This window comes from Alnus glutinosa, chromosome 4 (genome assembly GCF_958979055.1).
Source record: "Alnus glutinosa chromosome 4, dhAlnGlut1.1, whole genome shotgun sequence".
Taxonomy (NCBI): Eukaryota; Viridiplantae; Streptophyta; class Magnoliopsida; order Fagales; family Betulaceae; genus Alnus; species Alnus glutinosa.
Window position 1 is genome coordinate 11,457,633 of NC_084889.1, and position 25,751 is coordinate 11,483,383.

At 34.8% G+C, this 25,751-nt stretch overlaps 2 protein-coding genes across 6 annotated transcripts; one reads left to right on the plus strand and one right to left on the minus strand.

Moving 5' to 3' along the window:
* Positions 1 to 206: 206 nt before the first annotated feature.
* LOC133865777 (heat shock factor protein HSF30) lies at positions 207 to 4,579 on the minus strand. Of its 4 annotated transcripts, XR_009899808.1 has the most exons (4): positions 4,066 to 4,578; positions 2,020 to 2,989; positions 1,308 to 1,927; positions 207 to 1,225 (listed from the first exon to the last, which is right to left on the minus strand). XR_009899808.1 is itself a non-coding variant. In XM_062302248.1 (3 exons), the coding sequence occupies exons 1-2, from the start codon at positions 4,363 to 4,365 to the stop codon at positions 2,147 to 2,149; spliced, it is 1,143 nt and encodes a 380-aa protein (XP_062158232.1). In that variant the 5' UTR covers positions 4,366 to 4,579; the 3' UTR covers positions 207 to 1,767; positions 2,113 to 2,146. The 4 variants fall into 4 exon arrangements, 2 of the variants coding, with proteins under 2 accessions (XP_062158232.1, XP_062158231.1); XR_009899807.1 differs by having other exon boundaries at positions 207 to 1,927; XM_062302248.1 differs by having other exon boundaries at positions 207 to 1,767; positions 2,113 to 2,989; positions 4,066 to 4,579.
* A 12,285-nt stretch (positions 4,580 to 16,864) lies between these two features.
* On the plus strand, positions 16,865 to 17,909 carry LOC133867484 (glutaredoxin-C6). 2 transcript variants are annotated; one of them, XM_062304262.1, is made up of 2 exons: positions 16,865 to 17,446; positions 17,554 to 17,909. In XM_062304262.1, exon 1 carries the CDS (start codon positions 16,986 to 16,988, stop codon positions 17,406 to 17,408), a length of 423 nt encoding a protein of 140 aa, XP_062160246.1. In that variant the 5' UTR covers positions 16,865 to 16,985; the 3' UTR covers positions 17,409 to 17,446; positions 17,554 to 17,909. The 2 variants fall into 2 exon arrangements, with proteins under 2 accessions (XP_062160246.1, XP_062160247.1); XM_062304263.1 differs by having other exon boundaries at positions 16,865 to 17,402.
* The last annotated feature ends 7,842 nt before the right edge of the window (positions 17,910 to 25,751 follow it).

Sequence of the window (25,751 nt, forward strand, 5' to 3'; positions counted from 1 at the left end):
ACGACATGTAATCGTGCCACTGCAATGACTTGTTTTACGTTTTGTCAAAATAAAAAAGAATCGTCAAACGTGCTCTGGTCAATTTCTTAATAGAATATAATGTGAGTTGTAGATCGCCAGCAATGCTGCTTCATAAGCCGAACTGCAAGCTCCCAGCAGTAGTATATATGTCAGCTGCATCATTGTCTGAGACTCTGAGTCGCATATGTCAGCATTGGATTGTGGTCATCCAGCGGCCGTGCAATAACAATCCTTTAAACTCTTATTGATTTGGTTCAACGAGATTATTGCCGTCCAATGGCCTTTCGGTCATGCAACAACAATCCCTCAATAATAATACATCTTGGTCCATCCTATTGAAAAATAGCACCGGTGGATAAGATGAACTTGGAGCACCTCTTGAATATATTGGGCCCTCTTTTAGTTTGGTGTTGAATGTGGGCCAGCACTTATTTAGCTAACTGGATCTCCAACTCAATAGAGACCGACCTTGACTTCTCACACAGTTGGCACACGCCTACACGCTTTGGCCAAACTCTTCTTAGTCATGACATATGCCCTCTAGGCTCTAGATCTTTACGAGCTCGATCTCCCTCTTCCGCTAATAAGATCATCCGCCACGTTTTCCGTCTTTTCCATGCATGCTTGACAACTCTCTTCAGCATGATTGACGCGTGTCCTCTACAATGAATGCTCACCTTGCCAAACTTCTTATCACAACTACCAAAAACTCTCGATTTCTCCTAACCGCCTATCAAACACAGACATCCTTCCTTCATTTCCTTTACGCTACCCCATCAAACATAGACACCTTAGACCATCTTCTTGCTTTTACTAAAGAAGATAACGTAGAATTTGTTCATCAGTATGAACCCATCTGTTAGTAAAAGATTTAGTTCCCTCAGCATTTCTCCCTTGCTTTTGCGGCTAAAATTTGCTTACTATTATCTTAAAATATGAAAACAGTTTCTGAAAACTTATCTAAATAGTCTTCTTTCCAATTTCACTGTTCAAGTATCTATTCCGATCCTCAAGCACCAACTTTGTACAAGTATATCTTCATTATCAGTTTTAGAGTGCTTTTTCAATGCTGGAATATGCCATCATTTTTTATCACGCTTGCATGAATTGCTATTTATCCTCGAGGAAAATCCAAAAGGGGAACACGACTTTCTTGTATAGTAGCCTGTAGCCTGTAGCCTGTAGCCTGTTGCCTGTGGGGAACCTGATCAAGAGTTTACACGCAGACACCCCTTATATTATATAAATGCTTCTCAATCCACCAAGTGTGAGTCTGCTCAACTTACCAAGACGAATATCATACCCTTAAGGGCAGCTTGATTAAATAACACCAAAAGTATTCATCAAATTGCAGTCTTCACAGATCTTATTAGCCATAACTATGAGAGAGAGATGTTTCTGTCATGCAGCAAAAAGACTATTATATATATTCAGAGTCCAACATACCCAGAAAACCAAAGGCTGCTCATTAACAACATAAAAAAAAATGGAAATATAAGCAGTAATTCAAATATAAACAAGAACTTAATTTCTATGTACAAGCGAGGGAAAGAGAAAAAGGAGAAGGAATTTAATATACTCGTCAAACTTGGCTGATATCAACATCGATCGAATAAACGAATCGGAATTCCATACTATGAAAGCTGAGCAAGGTATCTTCTATATGTGCAGATACTATAACGATAGAGCTTGGGGACGAGTCATTGAATAAAACCGCTCCTCGCCGGTGCCCGTTTGCTGGTCCGCCTGCAAAATGCAGACAATAAAACAGCAAATCAAAGACCGTGGAACTGATTCAAAGTGCACTAAAAAGTAGTAGAAAATATATGGATGACCGGATTAATCCTTAAAGGAGACAGAAGCAGGAGAACGAAATCTGCAGGCCTCTTTACAACTCTATTCATCCCTGTTCATGAGAAACCAAGCATCCTTCATCACAGAGAAAATAAATACTGTAAAGCAACAAAATAATCAAACCGGAGTTTGTAAGTCATATACCGATGAGACATTGAGGAACAGAGAGCTGCAGAGACCAACCCAAAATACAAAATACGCAAAATCATGTCTGATAGAATATATTCAGATATTTGCCTTATTTGTGATATATACTGATATGAGCATATGGTCACGGCATAGACCTGAGATGACCCATTTGATCCACAAGTTCTCGCAAATCCTCACCCCAGTCGGCAGGTTTTGCAAACAAATACTCCACTTCCACATCTATTTCTGATTGATCACCCACCACAGCTTTTTCCTGTAGATCGCCAGCAATCAAATCATCATTCAGTAGTTCATCCCATATTGACTCATTAACAAAATCCAAATTGCCGCCATTTGTTGCGGGTATTTCAATTGGATCCTTGATATCACTGCTTGATTCATTGTCCAAGGCAGCTGAGAAAAAAGTCTCTATTTCTGACTCCATGGATGCCAATTCTTCTTGCTCTTGGCTTGCGTAATCCACAATTTCGCCACCACTGCCTGCCACCGCTGACTCTACTTCTGGCAAATTCTCCACACTTGGTCTTGTGGACAATCTCCGCTTTCTTCCATTTTCAATACCTCGCAATTCTTTCCTTTGAGCATTCCTCTTAGCAAATTGCTGGATAAATGATGGGTTACTGAGTGCTTTAGCAAGAAAAGTCATTATCTGTTGCTGTTTCCTCTCTGTGGCCTGTAACCTATCCTCCATGGAAATGATTTTTACCCTCGAAGTCTGTTGTTGCTGCCTCAACCTCAAAATTTCTGCCATTAACAAGCTTCTATCTCTCTTTAATCTTTCAAGATCACCTTCCAAGCCATATTGTCCCACTTCGACCCAAGCTCCTCCTCCTCCTCCTCCTTGTTGTTGCATACCTTGTGTGACTTGTCTTCTCCTCTTGATGGTCTTCAATAGATGCCTCTGTCCTCCTAGAAACCCTTCATTTGCAAACTCCCATCGATCAGGATCAACCTTTCTGAAACCCTGCATCCAATTCCAACATTAAAGAGATTAGGAAACCTTGAAACTCATTCAAAAACGATGTAGCTTGTAAAGCCGACCAAGGAAAACTGGAACAAATTCTTGGATAAGTTATTGTCATTTCAATTGACAGAAAAAGAGGGAAGGGAAGAGAGGAAATGATCATCACCAAACACATAAATAAACAAATTAAGATGATTAAAGGCAATAAGAAACAGTCTAATGTCAAAGAAAACGCTGGACTTGCTGTAATATATTGAAGACGAAGGGTATAAGATATTGATCAGGTCAAAATTCCTGTAAAAGGAAAGTGTTTAAATATAAATTAAATAATTAAATTCATCCCTTTCTTATAAACTTAAACTTTGGGATAAATAATGATTTAACGTGATATAGAGCAAAGATCTTGAGGTTGAACTTTGTCTCCATAAATTGAAATAGGAGGTGGGAAGCATGTGGAAATAATTTAAATCATTAAATTCATCAATTTTTATAAACTTAGCTTTGAGGATAATTAGTGACTTAATATGAAAAACATTAATTTAAGATAAAATTCACAGAAATAGCATTTAGCAGAATTCCAGGAATAGAATGAATAATTTGACGGTATAAATCCTCAGATTTCCATGGGATGCAAACAGCTAAGTAAGCAATAGAAGATGGAAATCAAAACAAACGCACCAGATATTCATCAACAGATCGGAATCAAAATATGCAGCCCTCAACAAAAGGAAGACTGATCGACTCTACCTAAAGCTAAAAAATAAAATTCAAATTTTACTAACCCAACTCGAATTCGACAAAACGAACGCAAAGTTGGGACATTAAGAGCCTTCAAAATCACAGAATCTACGAAACACTGCAAAAGATAACTCAAATGATGATTCTACCGGTTATGTGATGAATCATTCAACAACTACAGAACAGAGAAGACTTTTTTAGCAAAGGTAAGAGTAGCAGAACATAGAAGACATTTATAGCAGAGGAAATTAAGAGCAACCCAGATATAATTCTGCAAAAGCATCAACAGAAATGCAAGAAGGACCACAATTTTCTATTCCAGAATAGGGAATACTTACATATGTATTGAGCTGGCGAATGAAGCTGGAGAAGTTACTGTGCTTGAAGTGGCGGGGAAGAAGGATGTTGGAGAACTTATTAGGGTCCCAAACGATGAAGCTGTTGCGAGCTCCGCTCCACGACACAATCGAGTCCGTCGACGAGTCTTCCACCATTTCAAAGGTCTTGGTAAGAAACGGAGGCGGACCCACCTCGTGCAGCCCCTCCATCGGCTGCGGCGAGAAGGTCGAAGAGGAAGAGGATGATAATCCCGCAGCGCATGTCACCGAGTCTTCCTCTTTAACTCTCACCCCCTTCATGTGCACCCCCTTCTCAATAGCGTACACAAATGCTTGAAAAAAAAAGACAGAAACGCGAGAGTTTCTCTCTTCTCTGCTCGAGAAAAAAAAATTGGTGACACTAGGGGTTTGTCGCAAAGTTTTTGATATTTTCACAGGTTTGTTTCTGATGAGAGACTCTTGAGGCTGGTGTTGTTGGGGAAGTGAACGGTGAGAGAGAGAGTGAATATTTATGGGGGTGGATAGGAAACTTCCAGAGAGGAGGCTGGGAGATATTTCTGTCGGCGTGATCCTTTTCGGAAGTTTGCAAGAAGTTTCTCTGCCATTATTTCACTTGAAACTGGGTCATCACCAAATATTCTAGAAAGTTGTCAGCGTTTGTGTGCCGTTGGATCTCATCCATGATCCCAAGTGGCAGCGAGCTCAGTCAGCCGAGTCAGCCTCGCTGTTCGTGGAGGACCTTTTTTATCCTCGTTTGTTTATTTGGTGGCTTGCTGGGTAGACAGCTAAGGCGGCTGCCTAGGAGGATGTCCAGATGCTTTAAAAATCTTTGCATGTTATGGTGTGCATTTTTGTTTATATGCGACAAAAAATCGTTGACAACTTGTCTTTTTCTTATCCAAAACATATCTTTTGTTTTTTATTACCTATTTTTAGACAAACTATTAAAAATAAAATTCAAACTGAATAAAAAGATCTGGGGGCTCAATCCCCGTCGTTCGCCCATAAATTCTATTCTCCTATATCATTCTACACTTGGTGGACAAAGTCGGCTTAATATATTTTGAGGTTTAAAAGCGATAAATTTATGTTCGGCTTTTTTATATTTAATTTAATTTTTTTTTGTTTTTTTCAAATGGCATGCAAAATTTATCTTTTTCTAAGAGATATTTAGTTTCAACAGATGTCATGTTTTGTATTGAATTACATATAATTCTTTTTTTATTTTTTTTTTTATGTAGAATTTAATTTACTTCGTTCTAAAAATTATTTTAATGGATAACGTAGTCTTAGTTTTAAGTTCATGTAAAATTATAAGTTTAATAACTGTTTTAGGGATACAATTAATATAACATTTTAATTTTATTTCTTCTCTTCCTTAATATCTTGGAATTCAATTCTTTGTATTTATTTTTTTACAATAATTGAGGCCTTAATTAAAGATCACTAACTAACTTTTTTTGTCATAATATTATTTTTTACCATAATTGAGATCTTAATTAAAGAACATTGACTAACTTTTTTATAATAATTGAAAGAAATTTAATTATACTATCATTATTTGGGGCCTTATTTAATTGGAGACCTTATGCGATTGCCTAATTTGCTAAGCTATTCAGCCGGCCCTGCTCATGAAGATTATTGTTCTTAGTCAATTGAAAAAACATTTTTAAGGTGACCAAATATTTTACATTACACTAAACTCAAAAATAAAAAATAAAAAATTACGCCGAATTTTTTACATAAGAGAGAGTTTACAATTGAAAAGCTCTCGAGTGCATGTTGGAGCACTCATAATGAGCTTTTTAAATTTGGTTTTTTTCTAATTTTTTAACAAAATGCATAAAAGGTTTGGCTTGACTTGAATTTAATGCATTGAATGCTTTTAACAGTTAACTTTGTCAATAAAAAATAGTATTTATTTAAAGTAGAAAAATATTTAGAGAGTTTTTTTTTTGTTATTTAATAGTGACTAGTTAAACCAACAAAAGTAAATTTTTATAGTTAAATTAAAAAAATATATATATATTTAAAAGCTCATTGTTAACGATCTTAGCACACCAGCTAGCACGCTCTAATATGGGCAACAAAAAGTGAATGAAACAAAACCTAGACCCATAAAAATGGGATCGGCCCAATAGTCGTTCTCTGTTGTATCTATCAAAATGGTGACCCGAGGATTTAAACTTTAAAAGCCCACCAAGCTAAGCAAATTCATCATATCCAAAACTAGTAGTGTTCTTCAACCCTTCTTCATCATATGTAATGAGCGACACATAAAGCCCACAAGAATTGTCAATGCGGCTCTTTACTCCTGTTGGGCATTAGGCCACCCGAATTGTCAAGCCCACCTTGCAACTGACGTAGGCCCAAAGGGCTACTAAGCCCATTATCCAGAATTTGATTTAAATCAGATGTTGTGCCAGAAAGAGTTTAAATTCCCATAACTTCCAACCCATATTATTAGATATTCATGATTCACTCCTAAGATTTCAGGATTCATACATACAGGCCCCGACGGCTTTGAAGCTTATAAAAGGAAGGCGCTATACACAGGTATGGGGTTAGAATTTGGCTAAACTATTCTCCTCGTATAATTAAATTGCTGACTTAAGCATCAGAGCTATTTCTAGCCGGCACGCTTCCAGCAAGCTCTTTTGCTTACCTTTTTATATATATATATATTGTAGGTGCCTACCGAAAACTGATCCAACAAAACCCATTTCAAATCGGTTGATGTAACGTATTTTAAGTAAGAAAGTCACTTATAACACGTCACGTCAACCGATATAAAGTACGTATAATAGACGAATGTAAAGAGTAACCTTTGCTCTTATGTCATACTTGTTGCCTACGGATACAATGTCATGGCCCAAGGATGAGATATTGTCTTGAAAGGCCTAAAGCCATCCTGGTTATTGGACCTGAACTTGACTATCACCATTAGTCCATGGGCCACATGTAACTATTCATATATATATATATAGATGTTAAAAGAAAAAATAAACTATAAGCCCAATAAATCTCCTGGCATAACAGGCTCAATAGATCCAAACACTCCCGGTAAAAAACTATGATTGAGATTTGATGCAGGGGATACACAGGCGTGCGGCCAATTAATTAATATACACGGCTCTTGGCTAAAACAACAACAACAACAACAACAACAATAATAATAATAATAATATATACGGCTTAATTATATATGCTCCATCAAACTGGGTATATCGATTGGCCAGATTGACTAATATTTCTATCTTTATATGTAAAATTTATACAGGAATATTTATTACACAGGATCTTACTAGGTGAAATTGAGGGGATACAATGGTAATTGAATTTTATCTAATAGTAATTTTAAAAGTTACATCAATTTTAAAATGACACAAAAAAAAATATGGGTCTTCCTTCTAACATTGCTCGTATATATAATGTCACGTTGGGACAAAAATGAGCTTCAAATGTATTATTGAAATGATCTACATATCATGCCACATATAGTTTTTTTTTTAAAAAAAATAAAATAAAATAAAATAAAAGAGTAATGTTATTTATTCAGTAAACTGTTATATAACTTTATGATATGGTTGTGAAAATCAAATATTGGATTGTGACTTCTAAAAAAATTAAAAATTAATTTTTACTGTCACATCATCCCAAATATATACCAATCAAATGCAGTCCTTCTATTTTTATGTGATTTCAATTTAATCCTTAGATTTTTAATTTCAACAATTAGGACTTTAGGTTTTTCTCTGATTTTAAATAGGTCACTCTGTTAGCCCATTGTCCATTTAATATATAAACGGTAGGATAATGTTAAAAAAATACCAGTTATACACTTCCCTTCTCACATGGAATGTAGCTTACATTAGACCAATCAATTAGTGTCATGGAGCTCTCTTTTGATATGTCATGTGCCAACTGTACGTGCAACATAAAACAATTACTTTAAATTACATATATACCCTAAATAAATAATATATTTATTTATGGTATACGTGTCATTTAAAATAATTGTGCCACGCCATATGTATAGTTGGCAAATGACATATGAAATGTGACATGACATTAATTGATTGATTTAACATATAATCAATTAAAATAAGGGTGTTTAGCCGAAGATTTTCTTTTTTCTTTCTCTCTATTTTCTTATAGTATATTAGGTACGATTTATTATTATTATTATTATTTTTAAGAAGACAAAACAAACAGAGAATTAACATAAGAAATATATATAAATAAGGTGAAAAGGTATATAGGGATGGCTCCACTTGTTCGGACAGAAAAGTCTTTTCACAATTGCGCTACAATTTCTCATGTCTCTCGTTTTAGACAAGGAATTATAAGAAATCTAAATTAGTCAAAATCTAGATTAGGCGAGGCATGGCAATTAGTAACCAGCTAGTTCATCGTGCTTGGCCGCTAGCGGTAAAAAATAATAATAATAATAATAATTAACCGTTCTAAGTAAATTGTTTATTAGGTTTGTGTGGCTCATGGGATAAGAAAAAAGTGCTTTTGAATTTTACATCACACACATCATCTTTAAAGTTAAAAATTAAAAAAAAAATAAAAAAATAAAAAAATTAAGGCTTTGTTTAGTTTGCGGAATGGATATTTCATTGGGAAATAGAATAATTATTACCAGGAATAAAAGAGAGTTGAATAGAATGATTATTCTTAATATTTAATTTGGTAACAACTCATATACTTTAATTGGAATATAATCAAAATTACTAAAAACAAAACCCAGATTATATATATTTTTTTTAAAAAAAAAACTTAAATTATGAAAAAAAAAACCAAAAAAATCCTTTTTGACAATTAAAGGGGGTTGGGGTTTCTTTTTTTCTTTCTAAAAAAAAAAATTGAAAGAAAATAAGAATGGTTTTTTCTAAAAAAAAATATAGTTTATTTCTATTGAAATAACTATTTTTTTTTTTTTTTTTTTAAGGGAATACGTATTTCTCTTTTTAAGCAGGTAAGTCAGCATGTTGGGGTAAAGGTATAAGAGAGAGAGAGGGGTAAAAGTGTAAAAGCACAGTGAATGACCCATTTCTTTATCACATAATTCCAATATACATCAAAATAATAAAATAAGGGAATTAATTAAGTATCATAAATCTGACAAGTCTCACAAAAATAATATTTATGTTCTTTGATAAAGATCTGAAAACGCATTGCAAAATAGTGAACATTACTACCTCTTTCGAAAAACATAAACTTTTAATTTCCTACACATCTTCGATCCCCTAACCCCATTTTTGGCTGAATAAATTTCAACTATATATATATATATATTTAATCCCTAGAGTGAAGGTTGTACGTCCTATACTACCTCTTACGCCATGGGACTGTCTGTCCCGTTTCATTTTTCACTCCTCCTCGGGTTCCTCAAATGGTCTATCCGCGCTATGGCCAGTGTATGCATCCTCATGATTGTCACACGCACCTTTAATTTCTAACGTCCTTTCAATGTCATGGATTATAATGTGTTGCCGTACGTTGAGAAAGCATCAAACCATTCGGCGCACCTCTGTAACCTCCATACCCAGAAAATAGTGAAGAGAAATCCTAGGTACGTTCTTTACGGCAAAGTCTAGCCGAAGCTTATCGATCAAGTAAATCATCAGCATATACGATAATGAAAATACAATAATCAGGTCCACGAATAACAAATAAGGAGTCAGCAATATTTGAAGTCGATCGTGAACCCGAGCTGCAACAATTTTGTGCTCAAACATGCATGTTAACTATGCTGGTAGGGCTTTGTTTCAGGCCGTATATTGCTTCCCGAAGCAGGTACAGATGATCTAGAAAATGCATAAACAGTCTGATGGTTGTGTGTCAGACCATTGGGTTGAAGGTGTAGTCAAAATCAACATTGGGTTGTTGATGATAGCCCTCATGCATCCACTAACCGAGCCTTGTTCCACTAAATGCCACCATCAACGTTCCGTTTAAGCTTGAAAATCCACTTACACCCAACAACATTAATTCATATTTGAAGTGGGGAGGAACCAATATTTGCCCATATGCCATTCCGAAGAAGAGTACTATCGAACTCTAAATTCATGGCCGCCTCACGCCACTCAACAACGTACCTTTGACGCAACTGTAAAAGATGTGGGTTCCTGATCATCATATGAGAACTGAGAAGCAAGTGTAGCCATTAGTTTTTCTATTTCCAAAACGAGATTCCCAAATCATTACGTTGTTAATTGGTTCTTTGAATCTTAGGGTGTGTTTCGTAATGGTTTTTTTTTTTTTTTTTTTGGTTAAATACTTTTTACCCCTTGTGATTTAACACTCTATTTTTTGCTCCCTCATTTTTTTTATTTATTTATTTTTTTTCATACGTGGTACCCGCGCTATGGAAAAAGATAGAGATGGTACATCCGTCCATTTTTCTGTCTAAAATTGACGAATTTTCATATTAGTAACACGTAACACCATTAAAATTGCGACACATGGTTGTCATATATTTTTTTTATTATTTATTTTGAGGTTTTTTTTTTTAAAAAAAAAAAAGGAGAAAAAAAAAAATTATACGGGTGGCAGGCCACCCCCATTTTTGGCCAGTTTTGGGGTGGCCAAATCTCTCCCATAGCCCTTGGGAGCCACACGAAGAGCTAAAATATTTTTTTTTTATTTCACTTGGACCAAAATAATTGATGTAATATAAAAAATAAAAAAAATCGTTAAAAGATAATTGGTGTGATATAAAAAGTGAACTGTCACTTCTTTTTGTTTTTTATTTTTAGAAAAAATGAAATTGGTCGGCCCACTAAAAAAGTCCTACAAAAATCAAAAACAATTATCATTCTCCCTTTATTTCTTTTCACTTCTTTCAAAAATATCAAATTAAAAACATTCTAACTTTTTTACACTTTTTATATCACATTAATAATTTTTTTTTTATTATTCAAATAAAAAAATTCAATATAAAATAAAACTTTTTCACTTTTCTATAAAACATTCTCAAATTTTATATCACATCAATCACTTTTTACTATACAATACATAAATATTTTCCTACCTAATTACTTACCAAATAGGTCCGGAGAACGCTTTAAGTGTCCTCTTAAAAGTTCTGCATAAGTACTTCAAGCATTTCAAAGGCAGAGTACAGACTGAACTTCTGTGTGAAAGTGTCAGAAGTTATTAATATCTTCACAGGTAAATTCAATTTCAAGGTTTTTTATTTTTTATTTTTTTTATTATTATTAATAATGACTTAAGATAAGGTCACTTTATATACCTATTCTTAAAAGGTACACCTGAATCCATACTTGATGCTCCTCTCCTCATGAATTAAATTGAATCGCAGGCTCTACCGAAAAGAATCGCATTGAAAGACCAATTTCAACTCAATAGAAATCGAACTTGATAAAGAATGATTTCAAGTGACCCCTTCAGCCATGAAGCCAACCCAACAGGCTCAAAATTTCAATTTTTTTTACTGATTACCAATTTTATTAAATTTACTGAAATCATGTTTAATATCTTCTTTCATATTCACTATACGCATAGAAGATTAGAAGCGATGCATCACAGCATATCGGACGAAAATAGGCAGCGATAACTGATAAGAATGAGCGAAGATGCCATGACGTGGGTAAGTGAAGAACAGAAGACCCCCCTTTGGTGAGTCCATGGGGGGAGCAATCAACACTTGTTTTATGACCCGACAATGACTCAGACAATGACGTCAAAAATGCTCTGACACCATCACATCACTTGGCGTCACCCCACGTGTCACTCTCAGCCAGTCAACGAGCTTAAACAAATGGACAAAATAAATAAAGGCTGATATAAACCCAGCGGCGCCGACAGGCTAAAAGCAAAGGCACAAACAGAGCGATTCGCTAAACTGCGCCCATAGGAACGATGCGCACACGGTACCAGCAACAAGGCGTTTTAAGTTAATCTCCATTAAAATAATTATTTGTTAATTTAATCCTTAATTAATTTGGGGTGGGAATTGGCAATGCTGTTGAGCTGTAAAATCGGAAATAGGAAGTAAAGTACATATTGTTGAAGTGTCTCCTACATCACCGGCTTCTGGAAGGTACTGAAATGTGGTTGCGCACGTGGGGGGTTGTTCCTTCATCATCCCAACAAATCGTCTAAGATGGGCAATCCAAGCAGTAAAACACCCACGCCTCCCTCAAGCGAGTGGGCATTACTCTATGCTATGCTGACTTACTTTTTTTTTTTTTTTTTTTTTTACATGTCCACACAATAAAAAGAAAAAGAATTCGAACTAGAGACATCCACTTCATGAGGCATGATTCGCAGCCAATTGAGCTACCTCTTGGAGACTGTGTCTATGACGACTCTATGCTGTCATAACTAAAACGAAGTCCTTTTTTTTTTTTTTTTTTTTTTTTTTTTCCGATTAAAATATGGTAGAAGTGGCAATCAACAAAGTTATCCTTTGACACGATGTTATTCACGGGGAATAAATGACAAAAAGGGTTGAATGTGAGAAATTATAAGCACTTTTTTAAATCTAATTGAGTCATATCATAGTCGAGTTTTACTAAAATATCAATGAGACCCAATGCGTTTAAGTTTTATTTGTTTATGTGTAAAACAATTTTTGAGAAAAACAAATTTTTGTTAAATTTATTTTGGAAGAAAATCACCAATTTTGTATTATTTGGTACTGAAAATATTATCCTGCTATAATTGAAAACTTATAAAAAATCACTTCGAAAATTTTGGACAGTGTCAAGTTTAATACCATTACCACTTACCACAAATATTCACAAAGAGGAAGGGAGACTATGAAAGGGTGATAGAAGTTTTTTTTTTTTTTTTTCTTCCTAATTAAAATTTCTATATTTTAGGGAGCTAGCTAGGTTAGTTAGTTATTGGCAGAGGAGTGTGGCTCTAAATTAATGAGAGGGGCCGCGTAGGTTCCTAGAGGTGGGCGTCCCCATAGAGGGCTTGGGATAAGGTAGGGGAGATGATGGCGAGAGGCTGAGGGGTGCCAGTATTTCTGTTGACTACTATTATTTTACCGCACCAAATTAACGTCGAAAAATAAGGAAATTAAAGAAGTGTATGAAAAAAGTTTTACGTCCAAACAATTAATGCACCCAAATTATCAAGCATCTGATCAAGTTTATTAACGAAGGGTAAATGGTTAACAAGTTTTAATTAGTTCGTTTAAAAAAAAAAGAAAATCAATTAATTAAGTTTGAATAAACTAGTGGTAGTGGGGCTACTGAGCTAATCACTCGAAAGGGCCCACTATATATTAGTAATTAAGGGTCACTCTTAAGCCTTTTTCTTTCCAAAAATGAATTGCATTTTGTATACAAAAAAGCAACAGCAACAACAACAATAATATAAAATAACAAGGAAAATAATCAAAATATGTGGCGTACGTACGTAGTTGCCTGCCATAGCAGTTTTTGCCAGTTCTCATATGAAAGACTATCCATCCATCCATCCATCCATCCATCCATCGAGTGATCGAAGCCCTGGCATGCGATATATGATGATGACACCTTTTACGGATGTGCATCGTCGATGGACAACAATAAAGAAGGCTCTGTGAATGGCTGACGCTTAAGATGCCGGATTTGATCTCCAGATTTGACCTTGTGCATGGTGATCACCACGAGTACCACTTCCTACAACTTTACAAAAAAAAAAAAAAAAAAAAAAACATCCTTGGTCCACGCTAGCTAGCTAGCTAGCTTCCTTAACAACAAAATAATTACCTTCGTAATCTTCGCATCCAATTAAATCCATTATTGGCTTACAATTTACAACATGTGTTATTGTCCGGATACAACTAATTGTCATTAACACTATGATTTAGTGTACGTGTTAAACTTGTGATCAGGTGGCTCGGATCGATCGTTATATATGGTGTTAGGTTCCTCTCCACTAAAGGCATCCATCCACGACCATCAAATTAATCATGCACATCACCACCGAAAGCAAGCATGAAAAGCTATTTTGGGATCTTTCTCAACTTGTAACTTACTTCTACTTTCTGATTGGTTTTTTTTTCAACAACCACACTTAATTAATTCCCTTTCAAAGATTTGACTTCTCGTTGACCACCCAAGGCCATCGAGTGTTGTTAATTAGCTAGTGATGTACTCGATCGAATAACTAAAGGGCCCATAAGGCCCATTTACCCTGATCGAGGTTCTTCGAGTCCGACAACATATATATGAACCACTCATTGACGAAGAGCCCTTGATTACGGCCTACCTACCAAAGAGTCTACAAGCTTAGATTAAGGACATTAAGGCCAATTGGTCAAGGACAAGTCCGTCGGCATAACCCAAAAACTTACCATGTTTCAAGTTCAGAATAACAAATTTCACCGCTCACCAGCAGGTCAAATAACCACTCGACCATGTGAACAAACCTCCCTCAACGTTCTCGAGAAAAATCATCCATACTTTCAACAGAATTTGAACAAAAATTTCAAAAAACGAGGAGGGGCAAAAAAGCAACAAGCTTCTATAAGGATAGGGCCTTCATCTTTTATGCTCTTCTTTAGACTCTATCAATTTACTTTGTTTCCTAGACTACAAGATGACACTCATGTGCCTAATTTATTGGATTTCTCCTCTCCTTTTTTTTTTTCTTTTTTTTTTTTCTTCTGTTTTTTGGTTGGTCAACGAACGTGAATCAATTAGATAGATCATCAAAGCTTTCCCAACCAATCTTAAGCTTTTAATTCTTCTTTTTAAAGATATGGACTTATCATCATCCATGTATTGGCCGGTGCCAGTGGTAATGGCGGCAAGAATTGAATAATAACTATTATATATGTATTATTTTTTTGGGGGGCTATATATTATATTAATATATAATATATGATTCTTATTGGAAGTAGTAAAAAGTAGGGGGGTGAATTTAGGAGGTCACTAGTGCTTTGTAGATTTGAAAAATTCAATGGAGTAACTTTTGTGTTAAGAGAAAGTAGAAAAACATAACAGTGGGGTTGGACTGACAAGGTTGAGTGGGACCCTTTCCCAGTGGTGATGCAATCCCTACTCATCTTCAAACATATGGCAGACACCATATCCAGCACCATCAACGGTGCAGCTTCGAGGACTTCCAAGCCTTAAATTCATGATGGTAGGGACCACCATCCCACAAGGTCACCCCCACTCAATTTCCCATCACAGCACACTGACATACCACGTGCTCTCCTCTCATACGCCCCCTCCAAGCCCAAAGCCCACCATCTCCCTGCCTGAAGGAAAGTAAAAGGCATCGCCACGTGTTCTTCTGGGAACGTCATGGTGACGAGGAAAGTGAATTTCACTCTGATGATTATGTCATGGATGTGGGGTCACACCTCTTCCCCCCCAGTACTCCATCCACGTCAGCTGGCCTTCTTTTCTACGACACTGGGGGCATCGGCTTTTGGTTACGTCACCGTTCAATCTTACCGTTCCACGTCGAAGTCAATGTGACGCAATGGTCATTTACTACCCCCCCATGTGACTGCCCCACGCCACTACGCCGGCAGATATCCACTATTCCCGAACTACCGTATTATCTGACCTCTTCGCTCTTCACGCGCATCGCCACCTCGTCCCTTCCATTCTCCAATCATTCACGCACCTTGTTTCTCTTCGGCTTCGTTTGAAAATTCTTTTTCGTTTGGTAAATAATTTTCATTATTTCTCTATTTTTTTTCGTTTCTTTAAAAGAAAAGTTAAATTAATTAATTTTTTTTTTATTTTTTATATCACATCAATAATTTTTTATTATTATTCAAATAATAAAATTAACCACAAAATAATTTTTTTTTACTTTTTTATAAAACAATTCCAAACTTTTTTATATTTTATATCACATTAATCACTTTTTACTACTATTAAAACAAATATTCCACAATTACAACTATTTGCCAAACAAGCTCGAACCCTCCCTCCCCTCTCCTTAGGAATTTGTTTTTGAATGATTAGAAAATATGATTGATATGATATAAAGTTGAAAAAATTTATATGGAAAAGTGAAAAAAAAAAATAAATTTATATTGTAGTAAGTTTTTTATTTAAAAAGTAATAAAAAGTGTTAATGTGATATAAAAAGTGAAAAAAGTTTAAAGTATTTTGAGATTGATTTTTTTTGAAGAAGTGAAAATAAGGGAAAGGGGTGGGGAAAGTGAATTTCAAATGAGGCCTCATTATTTATTTATTTATTTATTTAACTTAAACCCCAATTTAATCCGATTAAGATTTTCAAATTATGCAATTTAGATCATTTTTAAACGTAAAAAGAAAAATAACACCTATCAAAAAGATGGTATGTTGTCGAGGCAGGCAAAGCGAATTTCCCTCTCAAAAGGCTGCCTCTTTACTTTTGTAGAAACATTTCTTTTTCATTAAATTAAAAAACGGTTTTTAGCTAAAAACTTTTTTACAATATAGAGAATAAGAACCTAATAAAGATATATTCAATTCTAAATTATAATTTTAATAAATGACATTTTTCTAACGCTGTAACACCTGAAAATTGTCAAAATTATATAATTTAAAATTCTACAATTTATTTAAAATTATAAAGATCGTATTCCGACTTAACCTAACTTTGTTTCCTTTTTTTCTTACTTTTTATACATAATAATAATAATAATAATAATAATAATGATAATAATGACGACATGGAAGCGCGTGGGCTTGGCAGCCATTGTCTCTCCCAACAAGCTTTTGAAAAGAACCTTAGTATAATACATGTAGTAACAGTACATTGTGATGTAAGCAACCACAGCATCCTCTCATTTATAAAACTCCCCAAGAACCCACCTCCCTCAAACACCCACTTGCCCCCGTTGACATCGACGCCATCTCTCACTCTCTCTCTCTCTTTTGGTGTAATACTCCAAAGAAAAGAAAACCCTCTAGGCTTTTTTTCCGAATCCGGCGATGCAAGGCCTACGACGTTGCTCGAACGAAGTCGTCCGCCTCGACCTGAGCCCCCCAACCACCACGTCGTCCTCGTCGCTGTCCATCGACGTGGCGGAGTCGGCGGAGGCCCGCATCCGGCGCCTGATATCGGAGCACCCGGTGATCATCTTCAGCCGACCCTCGTGCTGCATGTGCCATGTCATGAAGAAGCTTCTGTCCACCCTCCGCGTCCACCCCACCGTCATCGAATTGGACGACAACGAGATCGCCGCCCTCCCCTCCGCGACCCTCGACTCCGACACCGACTCCTCCCCTAGCAATCCCGCCCCGGCTGTCTTCATTGGCGGCACCTGCGTCGGCGGCTTGGAGTCCCTCGTCGCCCTCCACCTAAGCGGCCACCTCGTCCCCAAGCTCGTCGAAGTCGGTGCTCTCTGGGTATGATCCCGGCGCTTGTTGCTTTAATCGCTCCTAATTTCTGGGTACACTGGGTTAATTACTCCTATTATTGTCCTTCTTGTAATTGAAACCAACCATTGTAGGAAATAATTTTTCCCTTTTCTTTTGCTTTCTGTTTGATCGTCAATAGTGATAGTAGAAGTAGTAGACGAAGAAGACGAAGAAGAAGAAGAAGAAGAAGAATTGCGTCATGGGATACTCGCTCTCGTAGATGCAACACGTGTATGCTTCGAAATACACTGTCTCTTGTCTCTTGTCTCTTGGCTTCCAGTTCCAGGTTTCTTTTACCGAGTCCATCCGGTTATAATAGTCCGGTAGATTCGGGTCCTACCACTTATTAATCAATCTGGGCCGTTAATTGATATATCTATATAAATTTCCAGGTAAGTTTCGTGTCTCTGGTGGCCTGCAAGCTTGCATCTGTAATAATAGTTGGTGTGTCGATCTTATATATACTGTATTGAATAGAAAATAGTTCTTCTTCTACTCTGATCTTTTGGGTTTGGAGAATCAGTAGGTTCGTGGGACCCGGGCCAATCATGGGAGGGGAGCATCATAACCGTTAACATTGTAGATCTTTCCAACTAGGTTGTAGCCAATGGTTGATATCGTGACGTGTGTGTAAGTAAGGTATTAGGATTCTCCTGTTGAACTTCCGGTTAAGTTTAACCGGAAGACTGTCCCGGTTAGTTATAGTGTAAGGATATTTTTGTGTCAAACATATTAAAAGATAAAAATATCTTTACACTATATATATATATATATATATATATATATATATATATTTGATTTATTAATTAAGGTTGTAACGACCCACCATAAATAATAAAATATTATCCATTTTTTAAACTAGACTCTTTTAGGAAATTGTGTAATATTACTATCGTATAACCACGTTTAATTATAAAATTCATACCATTATAACTTTAAAACATGTCAAGAAACGTCTAAATATACAAATTAATAAGCATATTCACGTTTTTATATGCAGGCGATGTGGACGACACATCGGGTTTGAATCTACTTTGTGAATAAGATGATGATGTCAACAATTCCTCCAATTATTGCAAATACTCTCTAAATCAGACACGGCCCCTTTTGGTTGATAATTCGAAATTTTGATATTCAAGAATTATTTTAACAAATATAATAATGTTATTTCGTTCTTGTATTATTACTTATTAGTTAACCGACATGCTTATATTCCGTTTTATTAGAAAGGAAGAATTAACAAAATTTATAGTAATTTAAACGGTAAAGCGACCAGGTATTTTTTTTAAAAAAATATTATATGTATTTTTAAGTACACACTCGAGAATAAAAATTACTATTAAATTTTGAAATTAATAATTATTTTATCATTAAATTAAAGTGTTAAAAATAAAAATTGTAGTTTTTTGGATCGTGTGATAAGGAGAGATGTGGTAGAAGTTGACACCTGAAATGAATGCAAAGACAACCCCAAATTTGTCACCTTGCGATTGGACACTAGTCATGGCACATGGATACACCTAATAATGGCAATATCTTAAATAGATGCATCTGCAATCAGTCAATCAGGCTTGTGGTTTGTGCACATTTATACATTAAAAAAACAAAAATTAGCATATTATTAAGGAATATTCTTATAAAAAAAAAACCCCCTTAAAAATAGACAAAAATTTTCCTTCAGACTGATTTCTTTCAACCGAGTATATAATTTTGCCATTTGTTTTTTAACATGTGAAACAAACACACTTTTAAAACCCCCTCCGACCTAGTTTGTCCCTTTTAAATTATCATTGTATCATCCGTACAATATATAAACAAACACACTTTTTTCTTTTTTTCTTTTTTTTTCTAATTACACATTGATTAAGTTGTAATGTTTCTATCTTGAAACAGGTTTTTGACCAAAATTTTGTGAACTTTGGTGGGCCATGTTTGCTCACAAAGGTAACCTTTTATGTACTTTTGGCTCAAACATTGTCAAATGGATGGCAATGTGAATGAGACTGATAAAATAAATTTTTAGTTTACTTATGATATCGAATTTATGGAATTGAGATTGATTTTATCAGACAAGTAGTACTGCTAATGGTTGTAGCAAGGGGAGAGCGAATCACATGAAGTATAGGGCTCAGGTGCCGTGAAAAACATTACAATCCCAATTCTTTTTAAAGACCATATATATATATATGAGTCGTCGATAAATCTTGAACTTTTAATGTTAGTATTAATGTGATAGTTCTTTTAGCTAGGTGGAATAAAAAAATTTCAGGTATTATAATATGTACTGTAATAGAATATCAGGTTATATTTGTGATAGTACAATTTATTATATAAATTTATCGTATAAATCATAAAATGCATGCTAAGATATTACTTGGGTATCTACATAAAAACCGAAGTTATTTTTAGAGCCGGTTTGGCAAATCACGTTTCTGTTTTTTAGAACAAAAATTGTGAGAAGTGTTTTTTAGAACAAAAATTGAAAATCGTTTTCTGTTATTTTTTTTTGTTAGTAAAACGTTTGGCAAAATTTTTCGAGAGCAATTTTTGAAAACAAAAAACTGACCAATTTTGTTTGGACAACTTTTTTGAAAACAATTTTCATTTAGGAAGAAAATGACTAATTACATGTTACCGAATCCAAATTTAACCACTTAACTCACATTACACATAGCATATATGACCACAAATCCAACAAAAACCTTCAATGTATCCCAAAAGGAAAATGATAGAAATACTCACAGTGCACAACAAGTGCACAACAGCAAGACACAATGAAGTGGAGTCTACACATTGGGTCCCATTCCATTGTGTCTTGTTGTTGTGCACCTGTTGTGCACTGTGGGTGCAAAAGAATCACTCCCCAATCAAACCCAAAATCCTTAAACAACTTCTTTACTTCTCAATCATCGAATTACTCCACATTGCCAAAATCATGAACCTTACACACACCACTATTCTCTTTTCTTTCGGTTTACCACAACATGCATGCACAATTTCATCAACAATTCACTATCACAACAAAACATAATCCTATATATAGAACCAGCTCCACTTCACTCTCATGCACATTTTGTTACACTTAGCACATAACACTACACAACACTTCATTTTCGTGTACACACCGCCCTTCCAAAGAACATCGTGCACATTTCACCCGAGGCCATCATCTTAACTTTCTATTTATCCACGGAATCTCCAAACACAACCGAATAATAATACAACAAAAATTAACAAATTTCTGGATGAACCAGGCATGGAAAATTTGCTGAGAGCAGAGAACTCCTCTAACTACTACACATAAGGGGAATTTTGAGCCTTTACCTAGCTAGTGGAAATGAGGTTGAGGGGGAAAACAGAATAGTCATCGACATCGCCACCATGACCAGCGCCATGGTTTAAGCTCTGCCACCACGTGTCCTACACTGTCACTGCCATCTCTCTCTCTCACTTCTCTCTGGGTGGGACGCAACCATCGTGATTGGCAATGTTGTGTACGTCGCCCCCTCTCTGTTCAGCTCTCTTACCGTCACCTCAATCTCTATAGTTCCTTTCTCTATCCCTCGAGTTCTCAGTCATTCCCTCAGATTCTCACTCTCTCTCTCTCAATGTAGTTGAAAATTATTTTCATAAACATGTGTAAGTTGTTTCCTTATTTTATTTTTTTTGGGTATTTTCGTTTTCAAAACAGTTTGCCAAACACACGAGCAGTACTCTTATATTTTCTTTTATTTCTCAAAGATTTTAATGTAGTATTACCGGAAGGCAATAATTGACATGAAAGTATAAGTATAGTTTTGTTTAATAACACTTTTTTTTTTTTTTTTCTTTCAAAAAGAAATTAATAAACAATTCAAAATCTAAATTACTAGTGTTTTTTTTTTTTTTTTTTGGAGGGAAAGTTAAACTTTCATCGATAAAAACAACGTTACAACAGCAATCATCATATAGGTGAAAATCAACCACCCTAAATGTGTACATCCTAACAAGAGTCTAAAAGACTCAGCCAAATACAGACAATTGTTACTAAAAAAATTCAGCCAATAAGATGGTGCCTCTGCGTTAACATAAACTTTTACTTGAACAAGGAGTTGGTCATACATTCTGAATGAAAACCAATGACTAGATTAATACAAGCGCACAACAAAATGTCAGAAGAAACACAATAAAAGAAAACACCTAAAACAAAAGTTGCCGTCGGAAGAAAACACCACCGAAGACGGCGCGTGTAGCACACTCTCTGCCATCGGAAGATCCCCTGCAGCAGCCAATCAACAGAAATCCCTGAGCGTCACCAGACACAGCAAAAGAGACAGGGTGTGGCCATCACGCGCGGCCCAAGGTGTGAGGAACACCTTCGCGTGTGATGACTACGCGTCGATCACTGATGAGCTTTCCAGTCGTATCAAGCAGCGGCTGTACCAGAGGATTGCGGAGAGCAACGCTGGGGGGCGCGTATCGACTATAGGGCAGCAGAACAACACAAATCTGGCCTGAAAAGATTGTTGAAAAACTGAAGCACGGCAAAGCCTTTCCGCCGGCGACACGAGCGATGAACACTCCCTTTCCGAAACTTCTCTAGAGTGCTTTCTTGCCAACAAACAAAGAAAAAACTAAAAAACACAAACCTCCTAGTCCAATGGAGGACATGCAAAACCATCACCGGATCTAGCATGGGTGGACAAAACTTCACAATCTTAGTAGTCGTGAAACTCTAGCCTCTATTAGAATAATCCAAGGAAGGCTAAAAATCTTTATAGCCCTAGAAGGGCTAAAAGGAGAAGCAAAACCGAGACGGGGGAGAGACGACACTGGTGGAGAAGCTTCTGGTTGAGAGAGATGGAAAAGAGAGGTTAATAGGTACAAGCTACTAGTTACATTACTAATACTTATAAAACACTTCATTTTTTTTAAAATTTTTTTATATCAGATCATAATACTTAGAAGAAGAAAAAGAAAAAATCAAACGAGAAGAAAGCATTAACAAGAAGATCAGAAAAGAAAACTTGTTCCAATTAAAAAAAAGGGTCTTTTAGAAAAGATGTTTTGCCCAATTAAGGAAAAGAATGATGGGATGTGATAGGTGATAATTAAGGGTTAGAGTCCAACCCCACATCACATCATTGGGACCCCATTTTCCTTTCCATTTGGAAAAGACAGCTTGGCAGTAACAATAACGTCAACCACCACAACAACCGCAATCCAAGGAGTGCCTGTCCACCTTCATTTTTTTACTTTAATTCCAAGTCACACGTGGCACACATGCAATGGCTTCCCATTTTATGTGGACCCTCTCTTCCAAGCTTTACAACCAAACGTCAGAAGAATCTCCTTCCCCATGGATTCTCTCTCCAACGGGAATATCGATCACACTTAAATACATATATATATATAGACTGAAAATCGAGTTGTTTAAGTTTGTGAATTGAGATTGCGAAATAGTTAAAATTACTATTTAAAACGTTGCCATTTGATAATATTATTAACTCATCAATTCTTGATAATAATAATAATAATAAAAGTTCTATTGCAAATATGAGTTGATAATTTTTTTTTCCATTTTTTTTTTTAGTTTATAACTAAGAAACTAATTTATTTAATTAGCTTGACGAATACGATTTTAATTACAACATAACAACTAAGTATTAGGATGGTTTTATCTAGGATAAAAAAATTTCAAATTATGATATTCATTATATATAATGAGAGAGTAAATTAACCAAGTAGTTTGTGAACAAATTCAACTTAATTAAATAAACCAATTTTCAGTTTCTAATATACTTAATTAGATGTTCACAATCGTAGACATAGCTCAACAATTTATAAAATATCTCAGTTTTATTAGGAAATAAATAAAAATAAAATTTAGGAAAAAATTCACTTATAACCCCTGTGATGTTTCATTACTTTTACAATTAAGTACTCAAGCTTTAAAAAGTGTTTATTTAAGATTCAGACATGATAATGGTATTTTTGCCAATCCGTTAAATTATGACAAACACTTAAATCTTGACATTTTTTTTTCTTTAAAAAAAAAAAAGATGGGTATTTTGAAAATTTTGACAAAATTTAAAGAAAATTTTTGATGAAGGGTTAAAGTTGAAAAAATTGAAAAATAGAAATCTAAAATTAACACTTTTTAAAGTTTGTGTATTTAATTACAAAAATAACAAAAAAAATTAAAAATTATAAGTGAAGTTTCTCCTTAAAAAAATTAAGTGTAATTCAAAGTAATATATATATATATATATATATATATATATATATATATATATATATATATATATATATATATATTGGGCAACCGAAGTGCCCCTTCGAAAATTCCTAAGTGGCAGAGTTTTAGGTGACAATTTGTGTCCTATCATAAATTTTCAAAAACCTCTTTGAATACTGAATCAATTTATTATTTTAAAATAAATTATACCCTTTTTTCTGGGGTGTGATGTCATGGCTGCCTTGGCTTCAATTCCTTGGTGGGTTTCCACTTGTTTCCTCTTTTCTTTTTCTTTTTCTTTTTCTTTTTTTTTTTTTTTTTTTTCTTATTTTTTTTTTAACTTATCCACATAAAAGGAGAGGGAGAATTCGAACTAGTGACCTTCGCTTCATAAGGCGTAGTCCCCAACCGATTGAACTACCCTTGAGGACAAAACATAAACGTAATTAACAAAAGAATTTGGCTTAATCTCATCTATTAATTGAGATTTCTTTAAAATCTTTGTTTATGTTAAAAGTTTAAGCGAATAAGAAATATACTAATCATGCAATATTTAACTAAATCAAAGTAAACTGTAATTACTGGTTATTTTAAAAACTTAAATAATTATCAAGAACAAAAGAATTAATCTTATAATTAATAATTTAACAATTAATAAGAAGTCTTAATTCCATGTACTGTATCTTTCAGTCGCAGCCAAACCACTGTATCCTTGTTTACTCACGTCACTCACTCTCTCTCTCTCTCTCCTTGTTTCTCCTCTCTCTCTTTGTTTCTCCTTTTTTTTTTCCTTTTTTAAACGAAAATTCTAATATCACATAAATCGATACTCAGAAAAAATAATTGATCCCACAAAAAGAATATAGGGACAATATTGTTACCCAGTTGTTTCTCCTTTGTAAATTTTATACCCAATTCTTCAATGGGAACTGCCTTGAAAAAAGAAAAAAAAAAAAAAAAAAAAGGAAAAGAAAAAGATTATTAATGGGAAGGCAGGGGGCAGTGTCTCTCTCACGAGTCACAATGATTAATTATCAAATGGTTGCAATTGGGGTTACCAAAAGGAAGTAGGATGATGTGTCTATTATTAATTCCATACTTTTTATGATTAGTGAAATAGAACTTAATTGAGAAGTTAGAAAATAAAGCTCATAATGAAGGTCAGATTCTTAATGCTCTAGCTATATTAACTACGATTAACAAATTTGCTCTGGAACATCATTCAATCTAAGTACAACATTTCAGAGGTTTGGAAGAAGCCTAGCTCCAATTTCTTAAAGATTAACTATAATATTGCTATTCGTGATTCCTTTTCAATGCAGGCAGCTGTATGTAGAAATTTAACAGGCACTATTCTTAAGAGTGTCTCTCTCATTACCCTCTCATGTACAATTCTTTATGGTGAAACCTTGGCGACTCTGCTGACTGCACGTTTGGCTCTTTCTTTGAAAACTCATTATTTTATTTTAGAAGATGACTCTCTCATAGTTACTTTGGCTCTCAACATCCAGATATCATGCAAGGTTGACGTATTGCATGCCACAACAATCCCTCATGTTTTGGCAGCCATTCCATCAACAACTAGCTGAATAACTAATGTATTCCCATTTTTTCAGTTTTCTCGGGATCCTCTCTTCCCTATTTTGGATTGCATTCTTCTTTCCCTTTTTAGTCCCTTATAGCAAGTACTTATAAAAAAAAATGGTTTAAAAGTGAAAATAAAATATTTTTGAATTAAAGAATTGATACAAATAAAAGATATTAGGAAAAGAAAACTGAAGGGGAGGTAATAATAGTGAAAATTTCTATATATTTATTAATAGCATTATAATTTTATAAATTCAACCAATTAATGAGGGTTGTCCTCCGTCCTTCCTTTGGATTAGAAAGATTTGATAATAAGTTAAGATCTTCCCATCAAAAAGTTAAAAGAAGGGAATATATATTAATCAGTCATTATTGTTATTATCATCACATTATTTCCCTTTATTTTTCCAAAATATTAATTATCGTTTTAGGTCTCTGATAAAATTAAGGAGAATTTACAATTTACTATCTAGTTTTGACCCGCTTTCAAATTTCAATCGGTTCCAAAATTTTCAATAGTAGTTTCGGGTTTT

Coding starts and splice junctions, on each gene's coding strand:
- LOC133865777 (XM_062302248.1), bottom strand. CDS start 4,365: ATGAAGGGGGTGAGAGTTAAAGAGGAAGACTCGGTGACATGCGCTGCG. Junction 2,990..4,065: donor TTCGCCAGCTCAATACATAT/GTAAGTATTCCC, acceptor AATTGGATGCAG/GGTTTCAGAAAGGTTGATCC.
- LOC133867484 (XM_062304262.1), top strand. CDS start 16,986: ATGCAAGGCCTACGACGTTGCTCGAACGAAGTCGTCCGCCTCGACCTG.